The following is a 15649-nucleotide window of genomic DNA, read 5'->3' on the forward strand; positions in this document are numbered from 1 at the left end:
AGGCAGGGAAGTTACGGGAAGGCACGGCCCCTCCTGGGGAACTAGGGGCAGACACGAAGGGAGCACAGGCCAGAGGCAGAAGTGGCCAGAGCTGGGGCCAACATCGCCTCTCAACCAAGTGCTGTCTGACTGTCCCCTTGACCCCTGTCAAGCGTCCTTGGGTCTTTGGGGCACCAGTTCTTTTTTAAAGCACTAGGAGATAACTGAGAACAGAACTGTCGGGGAGCTTCCCAAATGACTGTCCTTGCCCAAAGAAATCCCAGCCAGTCTTTGTTCAGTTATACATTTTATTCTCTAATAGGTACAATACTAAAATAAACACAAATTAAAAAAAAGTTTTATTAAAACAAAACTGTACAAAAAAGCAGTATACTACATTTTAGTTACAGAACAGTCTACTGTCCAAAAGGCACTAATCCAGAATAGGAGATACAATGATACAGGACTCATTTGAACTATTTTAACCAATACAATAGAGCACTTGTTTCTTTGACCATTTACATCTGGAAACAAGGGCTTTTTGCTACAGTCATCACACAATGTTATAAATATGAGCCCCACAGGTGAAGGTGCAGTATCGCTCTCCCAGGAGAAGGCTCACGTCAAGAGGGGCTGTCACGGGGCTGCGAGGTGGGCGGGCAGTTGGCGGGTGGGGGGAGGCCTGACTGTCGTGGGCACACAGGGCTTATCTTCCAGCCTGGCCTCTCTGATAGTTGGTTCTGGCCGTTACTGGCAGCCACCCTACCCCCTCTTGGGTGTTAGCACCGGGAAAGTGGGTTCTGAGACCCTCCAGGGAACTGGGGCTGGAGGACTGGGTGGTGAAGCGCCAGCAGCTCAGCAGAGGGGAGGCATTTTGTAACCTGATCGGATAAAGGCAGCAACTACTTGGAAGAGGGATGCGAACCCCGGGATGGCCGGTGAGCTGGGTGCTGCCACCAGGCACAGCCCCTGCTGCTCTCTGGGCATACTTGTGGCCCAGAGATAAGAGGCCCTGTCCCTTGCTTCAGAGAGGGCCTGCGTCCCCTCCTGGTGGGATTCTGACAACCTTGTTTTGGAAGCTGATTTCTAGAAAGGGGATTTTTGCTTCCCAGAGGCCGCACCCTCCCACGGTAGCTCCCAGGCCCAGCCCGGCCCACTTCTCCATATTCGGTGGCCTGGACAACTCTCTCCACCCAGATTTCATCCTCTGATGGACTCTGGCCCTGAGGAAGAGAGATACTGCAGCTTTCCAAACAGTGTCATACACGTAAGACGAAGACAGGCATCTGATGTTAACAAAAATAAGTAACAAAGAAACAGGATTAAACCAAATCTCTTCTCACAGCGCCCTATACTACATCCTCCTTCTGCTTAGCAGAAAATTGTACGTACACAAAAATACAAATACACAATTTTGTAGAACAGTCTGATTTTTAATATATTTATATATATTTATATTTATACGAGTGGCAGGTTCATTATATAGAGCTTTTTGCACTTTTGGCTCATACGCAACAAGGCTTATAAATTCAGCTTTAGCTTTCATTCAGGTTTTATAGCTTTTGAACAATTGTTTTCACATTTAAAGCAGCATCCAATTTGCACTAGGAGTTTGTGGTGATTACAGAAGGTGGGGTCAGAAGGTTGCTGACGGGGAGGCGGGGCCGGGCGGGCAGAGATACATTCCAGTGTGTGCGGCGACGTCGGAGGATTGCTATGGGACAGAGCTGACCATGATGACCCCTTGAGGTAGACTGAACACCTTACAGCAGACTCGGACACAGGTGCGGCTCCCCTCAGGGACACATGGTGCACAAGGTGAGGGACAGAGACCCAGAGACGCCCAAGGGAAACACAAAGACTAAGACACAGCGGCGAAGGCGGGGGCCCCACACAGCCTGCGCGGGGACTGAGGACTTGGCGGATGCTCAAGACTTGCCGGAGGCCCCAAGGCATCTGGTCCGTGGTATCCGGTCACATCACCACCGTCAAACTCGCTTCCCGGCCTAGAGCTTGCCGCGCAGCTAGTCCCCACCCCGCGAGGCACCGGAGATAGAGCCGCTCTGAGGTGGAGGCCATCCCCCGGCACCCTGCTCGGGGCCAGGTGAGTGGGGACGAACCCGCCTCTCTCCCCGCCTCGTTCCACCCCGCGAGCTGCCCCGCGCACCTGGAGGACCGAGGGACCGCACCCGAGCGGGGAGGGGCTCAGAGAAGCCCCCTCAACCTCCCCGGGGCAGTGCCCCCCGCCTGCTCACCTCCAGCCACGCCCCCCCCCCCCCAGCTCACAGGTCCTCTGGCAAACTCGCCCACACGTGGTAGCCGGGAATGCCCAGCGTTCTGGATGTTACATTGTCTGAAGAAAAATGCTGGATTGATGAAAATAAAGTGCCTGGGTATGGATTGTTCCATTTTGCAAAACGTTCTAATGCACCAACAAATCATCTCCGTGCTGCTTGGTGCCGGGATGCCCCCAGTGCAGCCACACGGTAACCCTCAGACCCCTACCCCGCGGTTAAGGCCCCACACAGGTCAGACTTAAAAGTACTCAAAACAAGAAGCAGACAGATCATCTCACACTTGTGTTCAAAGACGCACTTCTGATCTTGTTCCTCCCCCTACTGATGTCGGCCTTTCTGGGCCCCTGTGGGCAGACGCCCGGCCCCTCAAATCTAGGAAGAGAGGATTCCGACAGAAGTAAGGATGGCAAAGGCATCATCCTAATTTTAACTGTGATTATCCGACTCCGCCCCTGTCGGGTCAGGGTGCACCTCCCGGCTGCTGTCAGAGACCCCGGTGCCTGCTCTGAGGCCGCCGCCCTCCGGCCTCCCTCGGTAGCCGTGGACTCCGCTAAGCGGGCCCCTTAACAGTCTCTGAGCAAGAGCGGGACCCCGGCAGTGGAAGCAGCCCCGCGGCAGCAGCAGGGAAAGCGGGCAGAACCCGGGGACCCTGCGGCGGAAGGGGGTCGGCCGCCGCGGGGCTGGGCCGAGGGCAGGGTGGGGGAGGGAGGGGCCGGTCCCAGAGGTCTGTAACTTGTGTAGGCACTTAAGAAACAGAAAGAGAAATTTACCCTCAAAGGGACTGCATTTACCCCCAATGTGACCATGGCCGTGGGAGGGAGGGAGGGGAGCCCGTGGGGTCACAGAAGGCTGTGGGCTCTTCCAGGGGAGGCAGCCACGATGTTCTGGGCATCCTCTGGCAGGGCCGTGTCCCAGCCGGCAGCCCCGCGAACTGGGGAGGCCGGCCGGGCCAGGGCGCGTGAGGGACACCTCGGTGGCGGCCCGGGCTGCCGACTTGCTTTCTGTCGTCAGTGTGAGAAAAACCACCAGGGGAGGAGAGGCCCTGCTGCCAGGAGCGTTCTGGCAGCCCCGGAGAGCGACAGTGGGCTGCCAGGGCTGGTCCCATCCCCGGTAACTTTGGTTTTGGTTTCGTGGGGCCCGTTTGCAGAGATGCATGGTTAAGGGGTTCACTGACTCGCAATCCTCACATGTGGTTTTCAAGGCAAATGATCACGAACAGAACAGTCACAGTCCTGACAGGAGCCCAGAGCCGGGCTCTCTAACCTTCATTCAATCCGCTACTAATGTATGTACTGCCCCCCGCCCCATGAAGCTGGCATAAAACAGAAGAGTTCAGGGTAGTATCGCTAGAGGGGCTGCTGTTTACATGAATACACCACTGATGTCATTTTGTTTCCAGTTTAATAGCTTCAGTGAATGATGAAGTGGAAAAGTGACCCCCACCAGTTCATGCTCGGCTCCTAGTTCCAGTAAAGCAAAAGAAAGGAGAGGCCTCCATGCTCAAAGGAAGCCAGAAGCCAGACTGAGATTTAGACTTGACCCAGAAGTGACGGGGCGATGACAGAGTTGTAAAGGGGCCACGTCCTGAGAGCAGCTCGGCCGTGCACACCGGCTGGTGAGTCCTGTGCTCCTTGTGAGGAGCCTCGTCTCCATTCTGAAGGGGTGGACCTCAGTGGAAGGCCTTCCCTCACCTTAAGGGTGGGTTTTTCGGGGGGGGGGTGGATAATCAAAAACCCCATCAGCCAGCTAGTTAAACAAGGTGCCTATTACAAGGGCCCCCAATCCCCAGTGGTCAGCCTGGTGGACCCTCTCACGGGGCCGCTCCAAGCGATGCCTTGCCCCTGGGGTGGTTCTGTCTCCCGGACTTCAAGGGTGCCTGGGGCATGACCGAGGAGCCAGGAGAGAGAGGTGACAGAGCCGGCCCCTGGGGAACTACTTATTGAGAGGAAGGAGCAGGAGAAGGGGAGAGGGAGAAACATGGAATTTGTTAGCCGAGTCTGCAGGTCAGCTTGGAGCCCGTGTCCCTGACAACGGTCACTCTGACAGCGGTCACTGAGCTGCCACGTGAACCTGGAGGCCGCTCAGCCCTGTGCTAGGCTGTGGTTATTAGAAAGTCCTTACGCTGAGCCCCAGAGAGTCCGAGGCAGGGCAGACCCGATGAGATACAGGAATTCTAGAGCCTCCACTCCCCAGAGGGCTGGCCCTACCCCAGGGCCTATGGGGACGATGACGGAAGGGACGGGGTGGGGGGGTGAGTTGGAATGGCTTAGCAAAACTTCCAAACACAAGCAGGATGCCTAAAAGTAACAGGCACTGAAAAGATGCTTGAAGAGCTGAATAGAGAAAACAGGGAGAGAGCTTGCAGTTTCTCTGTCTCAGCTGGCTGTAGCCAGACCCAGGGAGAGCCAGTACATTTGCGCTCCCCTCGAACTCAAGACTGAAGGCAGCCACAACGCTCCTTTCCAGCAAAAGGCAAGACCGTCACATTCACCAGATGGGACACGGGACTTGAAACAAGAGGTTTCATGTCACAACTGCCCAACCTCACTGCGCTGTGTTCCCATCACCGTCAGTATCGGAGGAGGAAGGCCAAGGAGAAGGATGCTCTGGTGTCTGGATCATCACAGTAATGCTGGTCCAGTGTCGGGGGAATTAAGTGCACAGAAATGACGGTGGAGCGACAGTGTGCCAGTGGGGACCAGCCAGCACTGCTCACGAGAAGGAATGGCTTAAGTGCGGAGATTTCACTCAGCAGCGCCAGGCACACATCTCATGAACAACCCACTAAGATGAAAGAAGCAATGAGAGATTTGACTTGATCTGTTAAGGGCGCACTGCTCAGGGCCAAGTCTGCGAACCTTCAAGAATAAACGAGACCGTGAAAACGCTGAGCACGGTGCTGGGCACACAGGCCACGCCTGGGAAACATCAGTGGCTACTCCGAGCTTCCAGTGCTCGGAGGTGGGGGGTAGTTAACGTCTGCTGTGACTTAGAGTGACAGCTCTACAGTGGTGTCCTGCAAGAATAACTTACTTCTGGTGGTTCGCTCCGAAAAATACATATTCTGGGGAAGCACTACCTGTATTTTCACTGACTGGTAAGCTGGCTTTATTGTTTTCTTTTTAGCAGGGGGCTGCGGGTGGTAAAGGAACATGTGGTGGAGGGTTTTCTGAATGACTAAAGCGGCCTCCGGAAACAGCTGGGAAGGTAAACATCCTGCCAACTCCAGTTCTTTTAAGTAGCACCATCCTTTACGCAGCACATCTCATACTTTGATCCCTAAAATAGTAGATCGTGTTAGAAGGTTTTAACTGCAGTGATAATTCTATTTTCTTTGAATGTAAGCAGATAATCAGAATGTCCTGCTGGCTGCTTTAGTGCATGTCTCACAAGTCACAGAATTATACTCATCTAGTCAATTCTCAGAATCGCTAATCTTAGGACAGATTTTCAGTTCTAATGAAGATGTTTATCTTTCAGCAGCTGGGAAAGTAAGAAAGGGATGTGATACTCTAGTCTTTGGGGCCATAAAACCCCAGCCATTCCAACTGTCAGAAGACTGGCAGGAGCCTGCAGGCGGGTCTCCACGCGCGCACACGTGGAAAGCAGGTGCGAGGTGAAGTCACTTGTAGATCTTACGGGAACAACAGCCCTGACTGAAAACCTCTTGTGGCGTTATTTTTCCTGCTCTAGCCCAACTACTGTACGTTTGATTGTAGGTGTTCTGAAGGGAACAAAAAAGAATCCCAAGGCAGAAACTTTATCCAAATTGTGTGTGTGTGTGTGTGTGTGTGTGTGGCAGCAGCCTACCTCAGCATTTCTCTGAAGTTGAGCGCTGGGTTAGGACTCCTTTTGACACGTGGAGAGGGGAGGATCTGTGTAAGGGTAAGTAGCTGCTCCCCAGCCCTGGAGCGTCCAGGCCTGAAGAAAGAGCCCGGGGCCAGACTCTGCGGTCGCCAGGAGCCCCAGGGAACGAAGCAGCTTGTGAAGGTCGTTTGGCACTGTGCTGGGTGCTGGTATAGCCTCACCTTTGATCACATAACTGAATAAAGACTTCCGCAAGTGATGGGAAAAAACCAAAGCAGGCACATTCTAGAGAAACACTGGATAGTGATGCAGCAGCTCCCACCCAGCCTGAGGCCTCAGGGCGAGAACGTGGGCTCTGTGGGCAGGAGGCCGTGTCAGGTGCCAGGACCACGCGATGTTCAGTGGACAGGGTGGATGGAAAAGTGGGAGGGCAAGAACGTGGACTTGGAAGGGCAGGGGGACAATCCCCCGACCCAGCGGAACAATGAGAAAAACTCAGGATAAGCAGGGGCTGCCGACAGGAGGAAGCAGGTGCCTGCCAGCAATACGAGAAAACCTGGGTGACACTCATGCATGTCCTTTTCCTCCAGTAACATTATTAGGAAACTGCAAATACCAGTGTCCACTTTTGCCACAGTCTTCTGCTCTAGACCGAGAAAACCCTGCTTAACTCATGTATAAGCTCCTGTTTGAAAAATACTTTCTGATGGTGATGGCAATGGAAATACCAAGTGACCAAGGAAAAGTTTAGAATTCTAGCAAGCTCGTTAAGCAGGAAACGCTGGGCCAAGCCAACAGGACACCCTTACCGGCTAGCACGTGGGACAGTGATCTGGAGGCCTCGTCAGCGGCTGACTCAGTTTGAGATTCTGACTGTATTTTTTGCCAAAGGAGAAGCAGGTTGGAACTGGATGTGAGAGGTTTCAAGTGACTTAGAAGTCAAATGGAGAGCAGTAATCAAAGGCTTCCATTTTGAAGCTGAAACAAAACTCCAAATCCTCTCTTCCACTTAGAAGACGCGAAGACCATGTCATTATTTTAGTTTACTGAGTTGCTGTTCCAAATGTTCTTGGGAGCACCCGTGCTAAAAGGGAACAGGGAATGGGAACGCTGCCATTTCCAATCACATAAAGGACAGAAATCCTTTTAATTATGACCATGCCAATCTACATCTTGCTAAAACAGCTAATTACATGTCAGGGGGACACTCAGTCATTCAGAACAATTGTCATTATATTTTTATATATTCATTCCATGCCACCCCCCTCAATTACCATGGTTACAATTTGAAAGGATGCAGGCAAACCTTCATTTGATCACAGCACACCAACGTGAATGTGAGAGTTAATTACGGCTGTATAAAGCCACTTTTATTTAAGAGAGAAAATGAAAATGCAGTCAAGGGAGCCAGCATCCCAAGGTGTCTCGGGCGCCAGCTGAGCTGTGCACGCGCGCCCACGCTCCCGCGCTCAGGCCTGTGCGTGGCCGCCGCCGCGGCAGCGCGCACCCATCGGAGGGCACGATACTGCTGTCCAGACTGGGGCAAAGTGCCTGAAAACTTGCCAAGTAACAGGGACGTCAGGAGAGAAAGGCTAGGGCCCCCGCAGATGTACCCTTCTGTCTGTTCTCCGGGAGCTGGCTAGGGACAGTGGGTGTGAAATGTGTGCGGCAAACTGTCGGGGGTATCAAAGTGCTAGTTAGATTTCACTTGAATGGAATCAACTAGATTTAGTTCAGACTGAGAACGATGAGAATGACGTCCAGGACGTGCACACCTGCAATCCCCAGGCACCCGCCGCATCCCTGAGTCCTTGAGTGACGGTGAGAAGGGGATGTGAGAGCCTTGGGTGAGCCAGCTTTTCCCTCTCTTATATTTATTCCCCTATTGATTAGAAAAGAAAACCATTGTTCCAGGAGAGTAGATTTTTCAGATCCTTATTAGCTTTCCTTTTGCTGCGTTTCTCATCCCCACTAGGGAAGAATCATGAAGCTGACACAGAAACATCTCAATTTATAAACTTCCAGTGATCAATTATCGGCCTTCTCTGATGGCGAGAGTGGTAAGTCATCACTTTTAGTTTATAAGTAAAGAGAATTAAGAACAGCCTTCCAAACATCACCTATTTGCAAGAGAAGTTTCTGTAATCGAAAAATGAACTTGTAGACTTGATGTGTTTAAAAAGCCTTTCCCACCACCGTAGTGTGGCAAGTCTCTTAGCAGTAAGGAAATCTTTCCTCTTACGTGAGTATCATCTTCTGAAAAGAAGAGCAGATAATGGAGACCGAAGTACAGAAAAAGAAAGAGCCTCTGCTTTGACAGCATGTGGCCCTCAGGGAAATCCTTACAGGAGAACCTGGTCATTCAGCGTTGCCTCCCCCGGAAAACCTTCCATTTTCATTATGGCGCAACACCTTTAAACTGGGTAACGTGGGTATTGCTAGGTAACGTAAATTAGACAATATGGAAATTAAGAAACAGAAGAGGGTTTCCAGGGCATGCAGCTCAGTTTGCCAAGTTCAATATGGCTGACACCTGACCCCAAACCCTGAGCAAACATCCTTGCTACTTAGCTCACAAAAAGGAATGTTGAATGTAATTCCTACCCCTGCACCCCCCACCCCACCCCTCTGCCCTGCAAAGGTACCAGCAGCGGGAGCTGGCCGATGTGCCCACCTTTCACTTGGGAAATCCTGACAGACAGATCTGGCTCAGTAAAGCTATAAATGGATGTGGCTGGTCTCAACGCAGCCCCAATGAATACAGTAGTAAAACATTACTAATATTCACAACAACAAAATGACAAACTATCACCACTGACATAAGGTTAAATCACAGAGATTAACACAGAAAACCAACACACAAGTAGAGGGTCAGAACTACCCGATGCAGGGCGCCACCGAGCACAGGGCCACCGACGAGAAGGGAAATTATTGCCTAAGAATCCGCTGAGACGCACGGGGGAAGATCCCCTGGTGGTTCTCTGAACAAAACAAGACAAGAGCCACGAGTTAAATGGGAAGACAGCCTCTAACCAAACCCTTCTGAAGACCAGAGAGAGAGTAAGGACTTGACGTTCACATTTTTCGGACAGGGGTGAGGAGTCATTTATGAAAAAGGAATTACTCCCACTACTGTGGGCAGAGATAATGTAGCTGGTCTGTGGAATACACAGCTGGTCTGCAACACAGGAAGATGTGTTTGTGTGAAGAGATGACCACACTCACCTACACTGTCTGCTGCAGAAGATAAAAACTCCAGCAAAGTCGGCTCAAGATGAGGCCTTGGTGTGGAGCCCACAGGAAAGACAAGAGGGGCTGTTCACAGAGAGGATGTGACTGGAGATTCCTGATGAAGTGGAAGTCTATTCATGCTTGGTGCCTGACTTGAAATCCAAGAGGGAAATTTGTAAAGACAAAGGCCAAGCAGAACCGCAACAATGGTCTCCCAGCTGGACGTGTGGGCAGAGAGGCTGCTGAGCACCAGCCGCTGCCACAGGCAGCCCGCAGGACTGAGGACGGGCTGCACCTCCTTCCCTACCGAGGAGCTGCTTCCTCACTCCTGTCCTTTCAGGTGCTCACCTCAACTGAGCTGGAGTGAAAGGTCCCTTCCAGTGGTCTCCCTGTTCCAGGCTCTTTCTTCCTGTGGAGGAAAGTCGGGGGAGGACCCAACACACCAAATGACAGTGTGTGTGAACGGGACAGACTCCCCAGGGAGGTGGAAGGTGACCGCTTATCAACCACTCAAAGGACTGAGAACGTGAAGAGAACTGCTGTAAGCGGGCGCTCCAACATGACAAGCTTTGCTGGAAAAACCAAGATGTCTGTTTGGTACCGACTGGTACTAGAAAGTCTCAGGTAAGAGCGTGAAGCCCTCCCTGGCCTTCATTCCGTGTACATGTTATCAGCAGGTGGGCGGAAATGTCATTAGGATGGTCCATCTTTAAAAGGTCTCTTTGTAAGGCTGTGTGTTAAGAAGGGTAGGAAGTTTACCCATTGAATTGCCATAGTAATTCAAGGAAAGTGTCTTAAAAAAAATAACAGACAAGTTACCTGAACTGCTGGCAAGGTTCCCCCACCTGACACGTTTAGTCTTCCTTACCCGGGAAGGAGCAGCCCCGGAAAGAGTCCTCTGGGGCCTGAAAAAAGTACAGCAAACGTGAGAGAAGAGGACAGAACAACCAGAAAGCACAAAATGGGATTCTTTAAGAGCCTGGCTATTTTCCCTTCGGTAAGAGAGCAGTTTTAGGGTTTCTGTTTTAATACTACCTGTCAAACCTGAAAAAGCTTAAGAAAAAAACCTTACAATCCAAAGATACTACAAGTTTGACAGTGGCAACTCCATATGCCACTGTGAGCACTAAGGTAGCCCAGAGAAGACAGCGGAATTAAACCTGATGACAGAGAAACAACCAACGGGAGATTTAAATCAAGGCCTCAAAGAACTAAATTTTTACTCTTGGTGAAAAAGCAAAAGTTATATGTAAGGCAGTGGATCTTAGAGCAGACCAGCGGTCTTCTTTAATGAAGAATTCTGGGTGCAGGATTCCTTCCTCCAGCTCCTACTGAACCCAATGCGATGCTACCCTGCACTGGCAGACTCAGTCCTGCGCTTTGTCAAGATTTCCAGGTAAGACCTGGTACTCAGGCTTCATGGATACTCACTCTGCTTTATTCTCTGAAGCTTTTTTTCCTTTCTTAAAGGTCTTAAAACAACGAAACCTTTCAGCTCTTCTCTGGCCATCACTGTATTTCCTCAGAAGCTGCGGCTGTCTTAACAGTCTGAGTCTGTTTCTTTAAAAGGACCAGCAAGAACAAATGATACGAGCAGTCCCTTCATAACGAAGCCATCAATTATAACAATCTCCTTACAATAAATCATGGATGTGGCTTGTCAGACAGTGTATTTTTCTCTCCTTTCTGATTCAACTGAGAAGAAGCAGACAAAATTCCACTGAAATGGAAAGATACAATATATTTCTTCTAAATAACATAAAAGGAATGAAAGATAACACAATCTCCTAACTGAAATAAAAAGTTAAACACGTCAAGAAAGAAAATGAACGGGGGGATCATTCCTGAGAATAACAAATGCTACTCTTGAATTCGTTGGTTCAAGTAATACAGTAAAACAGAAAAGACTCCTCCATTTTACTTCAATTCTTGGAAGCTGGAAATATATATATACAATCTCCCCCTGAAATCATGGACAAGCAGGCCCAGGTCCCGCCAACAGCGCACGGAAGTCGCGGGCCCGTGGGAGGTGGCGTCTCCTCGCCTGTCTGCGGCCTCCGCGCTGGCGGAGCAGGACTGACAGACACAGAGGCCGGCGGAGTGGGCCCCGCGGGACTCCGGCGGGCCCTCAGACCTCACTGACGAGGATGGGAAAGGAAGCAGCTCTGGCATCCTCACTCTCTCTCAATGGTTTTAGGTTGAAAACATTTGGCGGAGGAGGAAGGGTGAAGAGGTAAGGAAGTGGCGCCCTCCTTAAAAGTCCTTTTCAGGTAATGGACAAACAGACGAAGCCCTGCTTCGGAGCCAGCCCCACGCTCCCCTTTAAACAGGGCTTTGTTGTTCGCAGAAAGGAGAGGGGACAAGGCAGGAAACACACGGCAGAAATACTCCCTCAGGCGCACCCTAAGCGCCGCACTGACGGCTGCTTCCTCTTACCCACAGTGACAGTGTGTCCTCTGATCGGGATGCCAAGAGATGACTTTCATACAAGGCCAGCAGGTGTAATTTTCTCTGACGCATGAGTAGTTCATCACTTTGCTACTGGATGACAAGGTGATCACAGGGTGACTTTATAACGCAAGCTCACTGTTTGGTATTTTGAGTTCTCAAAATGAAAAAAAGATTTATCAAATATAAATATCTTTAAAAAGTAACAAAAGTGCTACATATGTGATCAAGGAAAAAAATTCCATTAGTTACTGCCGCTTAAAGTAGATTAAACTTTACAAATATTACCACATCCATTATCAATATGGCTTCCAATTATTAAATAAATTGCCTGTGGCAATGTAGCTTTTCACACCTCTCCAAGGACAGAGTAAAGAGCACACCAAGAAGTCACATCTTGTAGTGTCTCGCAGACCTACATGCAGGTGGCAAATGTCCCCTGCTTTTTTCTGCTCCCACTGAGGACAGCGTTTGCATTTGTGATAGTCAGTCAGCACAATCCCACTCTAGCAACCTCTCATTGAGGGGGCTTCGGTTAATTGATACAAAGAAAGAAGTTCATTCACTCACTTTTGACCTTAGCTCCATCCTCGAAAGACCATTTCTTTTTTGGTAGCAGGGAAAGGGGACACAGACAGGAGGCAAAGCCGCTTCCATGCTCACCTCCAGCACCTTTCCAGGCAGGCACGGAGCTGTGCCCCGTAACGTACAGTGGTTCTGAGAACTGGACTAACATCCATTAGACATTCGGCTCGTGTTTTTTCCCCAATTCTCTCAAGCTGGGTTTTGTGGGGTTTTTTTTTTTTAATGACTTTTGTTTTCTGTTTGTTTTAATCATGGTCCCAAAGGCAGAAGGCAGTATTTTATCTACTACGTCACACAGCTTGTGAGAGGAAAGGATGTCTGTGTCAGGCATGTTAGCATCACCCATAATCTGAGATCAAGTTTTTCCTTTGACATTCTTAGCACAGCACCCAAAGAAGTGTAATCTAGCCACGGTGTGACTATAGGAGGCACGGCTTATTGCAGCTGGAAATCAATGACTCCCACGCCGAGGTGGGGATTCTAGTGTTCCTTTTACTCTGTGGACACTCCCCACGTGGTGTCTGTCCGTCCTGGGCCACACTACCTCAGCTTGCATCCTACCAGTCTTGGGGAAGGAACAGGAGTACAGACTAGTGTTATAGGAATCTAAGGGAACCCGAGGTTTGACACGTAGCCTAATACTTGAGAACCGAGGGCTATCTAAATACCTGGAAGCACTTTCTTGGAATGCTAAGACAGAGCAGCAAGATTTTCTAGCCTCAGGGGCTGGGAGAGGGAAGTCTGGTCAGTCGGTCGGTGATTAGTTACTGGGCGTTAATACTGAGAGAGTATATGCGAAGGCTGAGGGCACCATGCCATCTCCACAGAACAAGACCCTAACGGCTAACTGACATACAAGAAACTGCAAGTTATACTGTAAGAACACATGTTAAGGACCGAGGAAAGTCTGCTAAGGTGCTACGTCTAAACTAAGTTAACTTCTTGTGTTCAGCCCTCCCTGATCAGTCGTCATCCAGGGCCTCTGTCTTGATTTCGTTGGCTCCTTGTCGGGCCAAGGCCAAGATAGTGTGGTTGACTGCTGCCATTTCCACAGCTAATGAGATGGGGTCCTGGTGGTCACTGTGGCTCGTGCTGTCATCCTAGACGCGCAGAGACAGGAGACAAACGTCATCAGTGGGCTGGGACGTTTCTCTAGCTCACAGCACGGCATGCTGGGGCGAGGGGAGGCGGGACGTTCGTGGGAAGAAACCGAGTTGGGTGGAGAGGGCTCGTGACAACAGAGGTGAAATGTATTTAAGTAGACACTGAATGGATATCAGTCCAGAGACTCTGGGTTGGCATTTTAATGATTCAACAAGTAAAAAGCACTAAAACGTTTTTTTCTTGCTGAGAGTTTCATTTCTTCTACCAGGACTGCTGGTGGTGCTGACCAGCCCCGGACCACCCCGCTCTATGGGACAGCATCAGCTACTGAAGGCCAGACTAGTAAGCGACCAAGTTCTGAACTGGTACTCTTCCAAATAGGTAATTAAAATGCGTGGTTTAGCTCTCCACTCAACTGAAAAAAACTAGACAAAACCATAGACATCAACATCTTATGGATAAAAATGCATTTTTGTAAAAATACAAAAACCTCTCAGTTACCACAGGACAAGAGAGCACGGCGGGAAGTGGCTGCGGGCGGGCTGCAGGCTGCGTGCTCGCACACCTGGCCTTCCGCGTGGCCCCATGTGTCAAACGATGAAGCCGTGGAGGAAGCTGGCGCTGCAGGACATCCGCCAGGCGCCGAAGACGGTGTTACAGATAAGGGGTAAGCTTCTCACCTGTTGTATCTTCAGGGGAGCTCTGCATCAAAAAGCTTTGGAAAGGGTAAGTCCCTTCAGGGGGAAAAAAGCACGGGAACATGCTGCCCGTAGGGCATCTGGAAAAAAAGATGGAAATGATCCATCTACAACACTGAAGAGCAGGACTGCTTCCACTTAGGGTTTCTGACTTACAGAACAGTCTCTTGAGTGAGACGTGGCGCTGTGACTTGGAGCCCCAAAGGGGAGCCCTGGGGAGCGCGGGCGAAGCCGTCCTGTGCTCATTCTCACAGAGCGGGCTTTGGAGGTTAAGGGGGGGCTCAGCACGGGCTCGCGGCTGCTCCTGCAGCGCCTGCGCCCAAGCAGGCAGACGGGGCTGTAAAAGCACCAGCAGGAGGAGAACGCGGCGGCCTCTGCTCAGGAGCGGCCTGAGGGGGCGAGGAAAGGGTGCGCACACCAGAGGGCAGGGCAAACGCTGTCCTGCTGGGGTCTCGGAGAAGAGACCCCACATTCTCTTCATATTTCCAAATGGAAGTAAAGTTTAAAGCCTATAAAAAAAATTTAATGACATCTGTCAACAGATATGTGGGGGGAAAATTCCCACATTCTCAGTTACTGAATTATTCCATCCAGTGGCTACAATTAAATATATTTTCCCCCAAGCAATGAAGACTAAGTCAGGGCGAGGTGGGTGGCATGCATTTATGACAGGGCGTGTGTGTCCACGTGCCAGGGGCTCTGGAGGAAGCACTGCCCGGCACGAGGGGCCCCGCACAGCGGGCCAAGGTGCGGGCCCCCCGCTGTGTGCGGCGTGTCACTGTCACAGCGGCCCGGCAGCCCTAGCGCTTCTCGGACACTGAGTGTGTGTGTGGTGAATGGTGGAACTTGCTTGTTTGGATCAGATCCTCCTCTCTTCTTCTACCTTCTCTGCTTCTCTGCCTCCCTCTGAACTTCTTCCCTCCTCCTCCTCCCCATTGCGTACTTGCCAAGTATCCTGTTTATGACAATAAATCCATGTGGGTGAATAACGAGTTCTCACAAGTTCACCAGGACAACTGAATCTTACCGCATTCCTTTCAAATTACATGAAAATCTAACTAAACGCATGAGCAGAGTGGAGGGACATCAGATTGTCTCCCCTCCCCCTCCCCACACAAAACGCGCCCGCAGAAATGAGTTGTCATATTGTCCCACCCGCTCTGTGTCCCAGGACCTCTGCTCAGCTGCGTACCTGCTCCGAGTAGTCATTTCCGTCCACGTCATCACTGTTGGAGTGGCCTCCTGGACTCTGTACATCTATCCCATGACTCTCCAGGATTGCTGCTTCTTCGAAAAAAGCAAATAGATCCCTAAATTATCTGTTACATCATCATAATGGCCTAAACACTGAATGAATTTGTACTGAGGAAATCAGAATGTAATTAAACAAGAACCTAGATTCCTCTGTTTTGTTTCTTTTTAAATTTGCAGACGGATGAAATTCAACACCACAGAGGTCAGGGGAGGAATACGTCTGCCAGTCTGGAGCCCCTGCTGCTA

The 15649-nt window shown here is 50.6% G+C and overlaps 1 protein-coding gene and 1 long non-coding RNA gene across 17 annotated transcripts in view; one reads left to right on the top strand and one right to left on the bottom strand.

Annotated features, from left to right (window-relative positions):
• Positions 1–269: 269 nt before the first annotated feature.
• Positions 270–15649, bottom strand: part of HMBOX1 (homeobox containing 1) — a 135786-nt gene continuing 120406 nt past the window's right edge. For 2 of the 16 annotated variants that reach the window (XM_045504924.2, XM_010967820.3), the window contains 2 exons: positions 15342–15436; positions 13618–14658 (listed from right to left, as the gene is read on the bottom strand). In XM_045504924.2, the coding sequence (XP_045360880.1) occupies positions 14431–14658; positions 15342–15436 (323 nt within the window). In that variant the 3' untranslated portion in view covers positions 13618–14430. Of the gene's footprint in view, positions 13448–13617; positions 15105–15341; positions 15437–15649 lie in introns of those variants that run through there. The other 14 variants (XM_045504923.2, XM_045504922.2, XM_010967821.3 and 11 more) reach the window with 14 other exon arrangements.
• LOC141575707 (uncharacterized) lies at positions 8016–14080 on the top strand. The gene is made up of 3 exons (XR_012503444.1): positions 8016–8143; positions 13720–13832; positions 13949–14080. It is a non-coding gene; the product is annotated as an uncharacterized LOC141575707 (long non-coding RNA).

This window comes from Camelus bactrianus, chromosome 31 (assembly GCF_048773025.1).
Source record: "Camelus bactrianus isolate YW-2024 breed Bactrian camel chromosome 31, ASM4877302v1, whole genome shotgun sequence".
Taxonomy (NCBI): Eukaryota; Metazoa; Chordata; class Mammalia; order Artiodactyla; family Camelidae; genus Camelus; species Camelus bactrianus.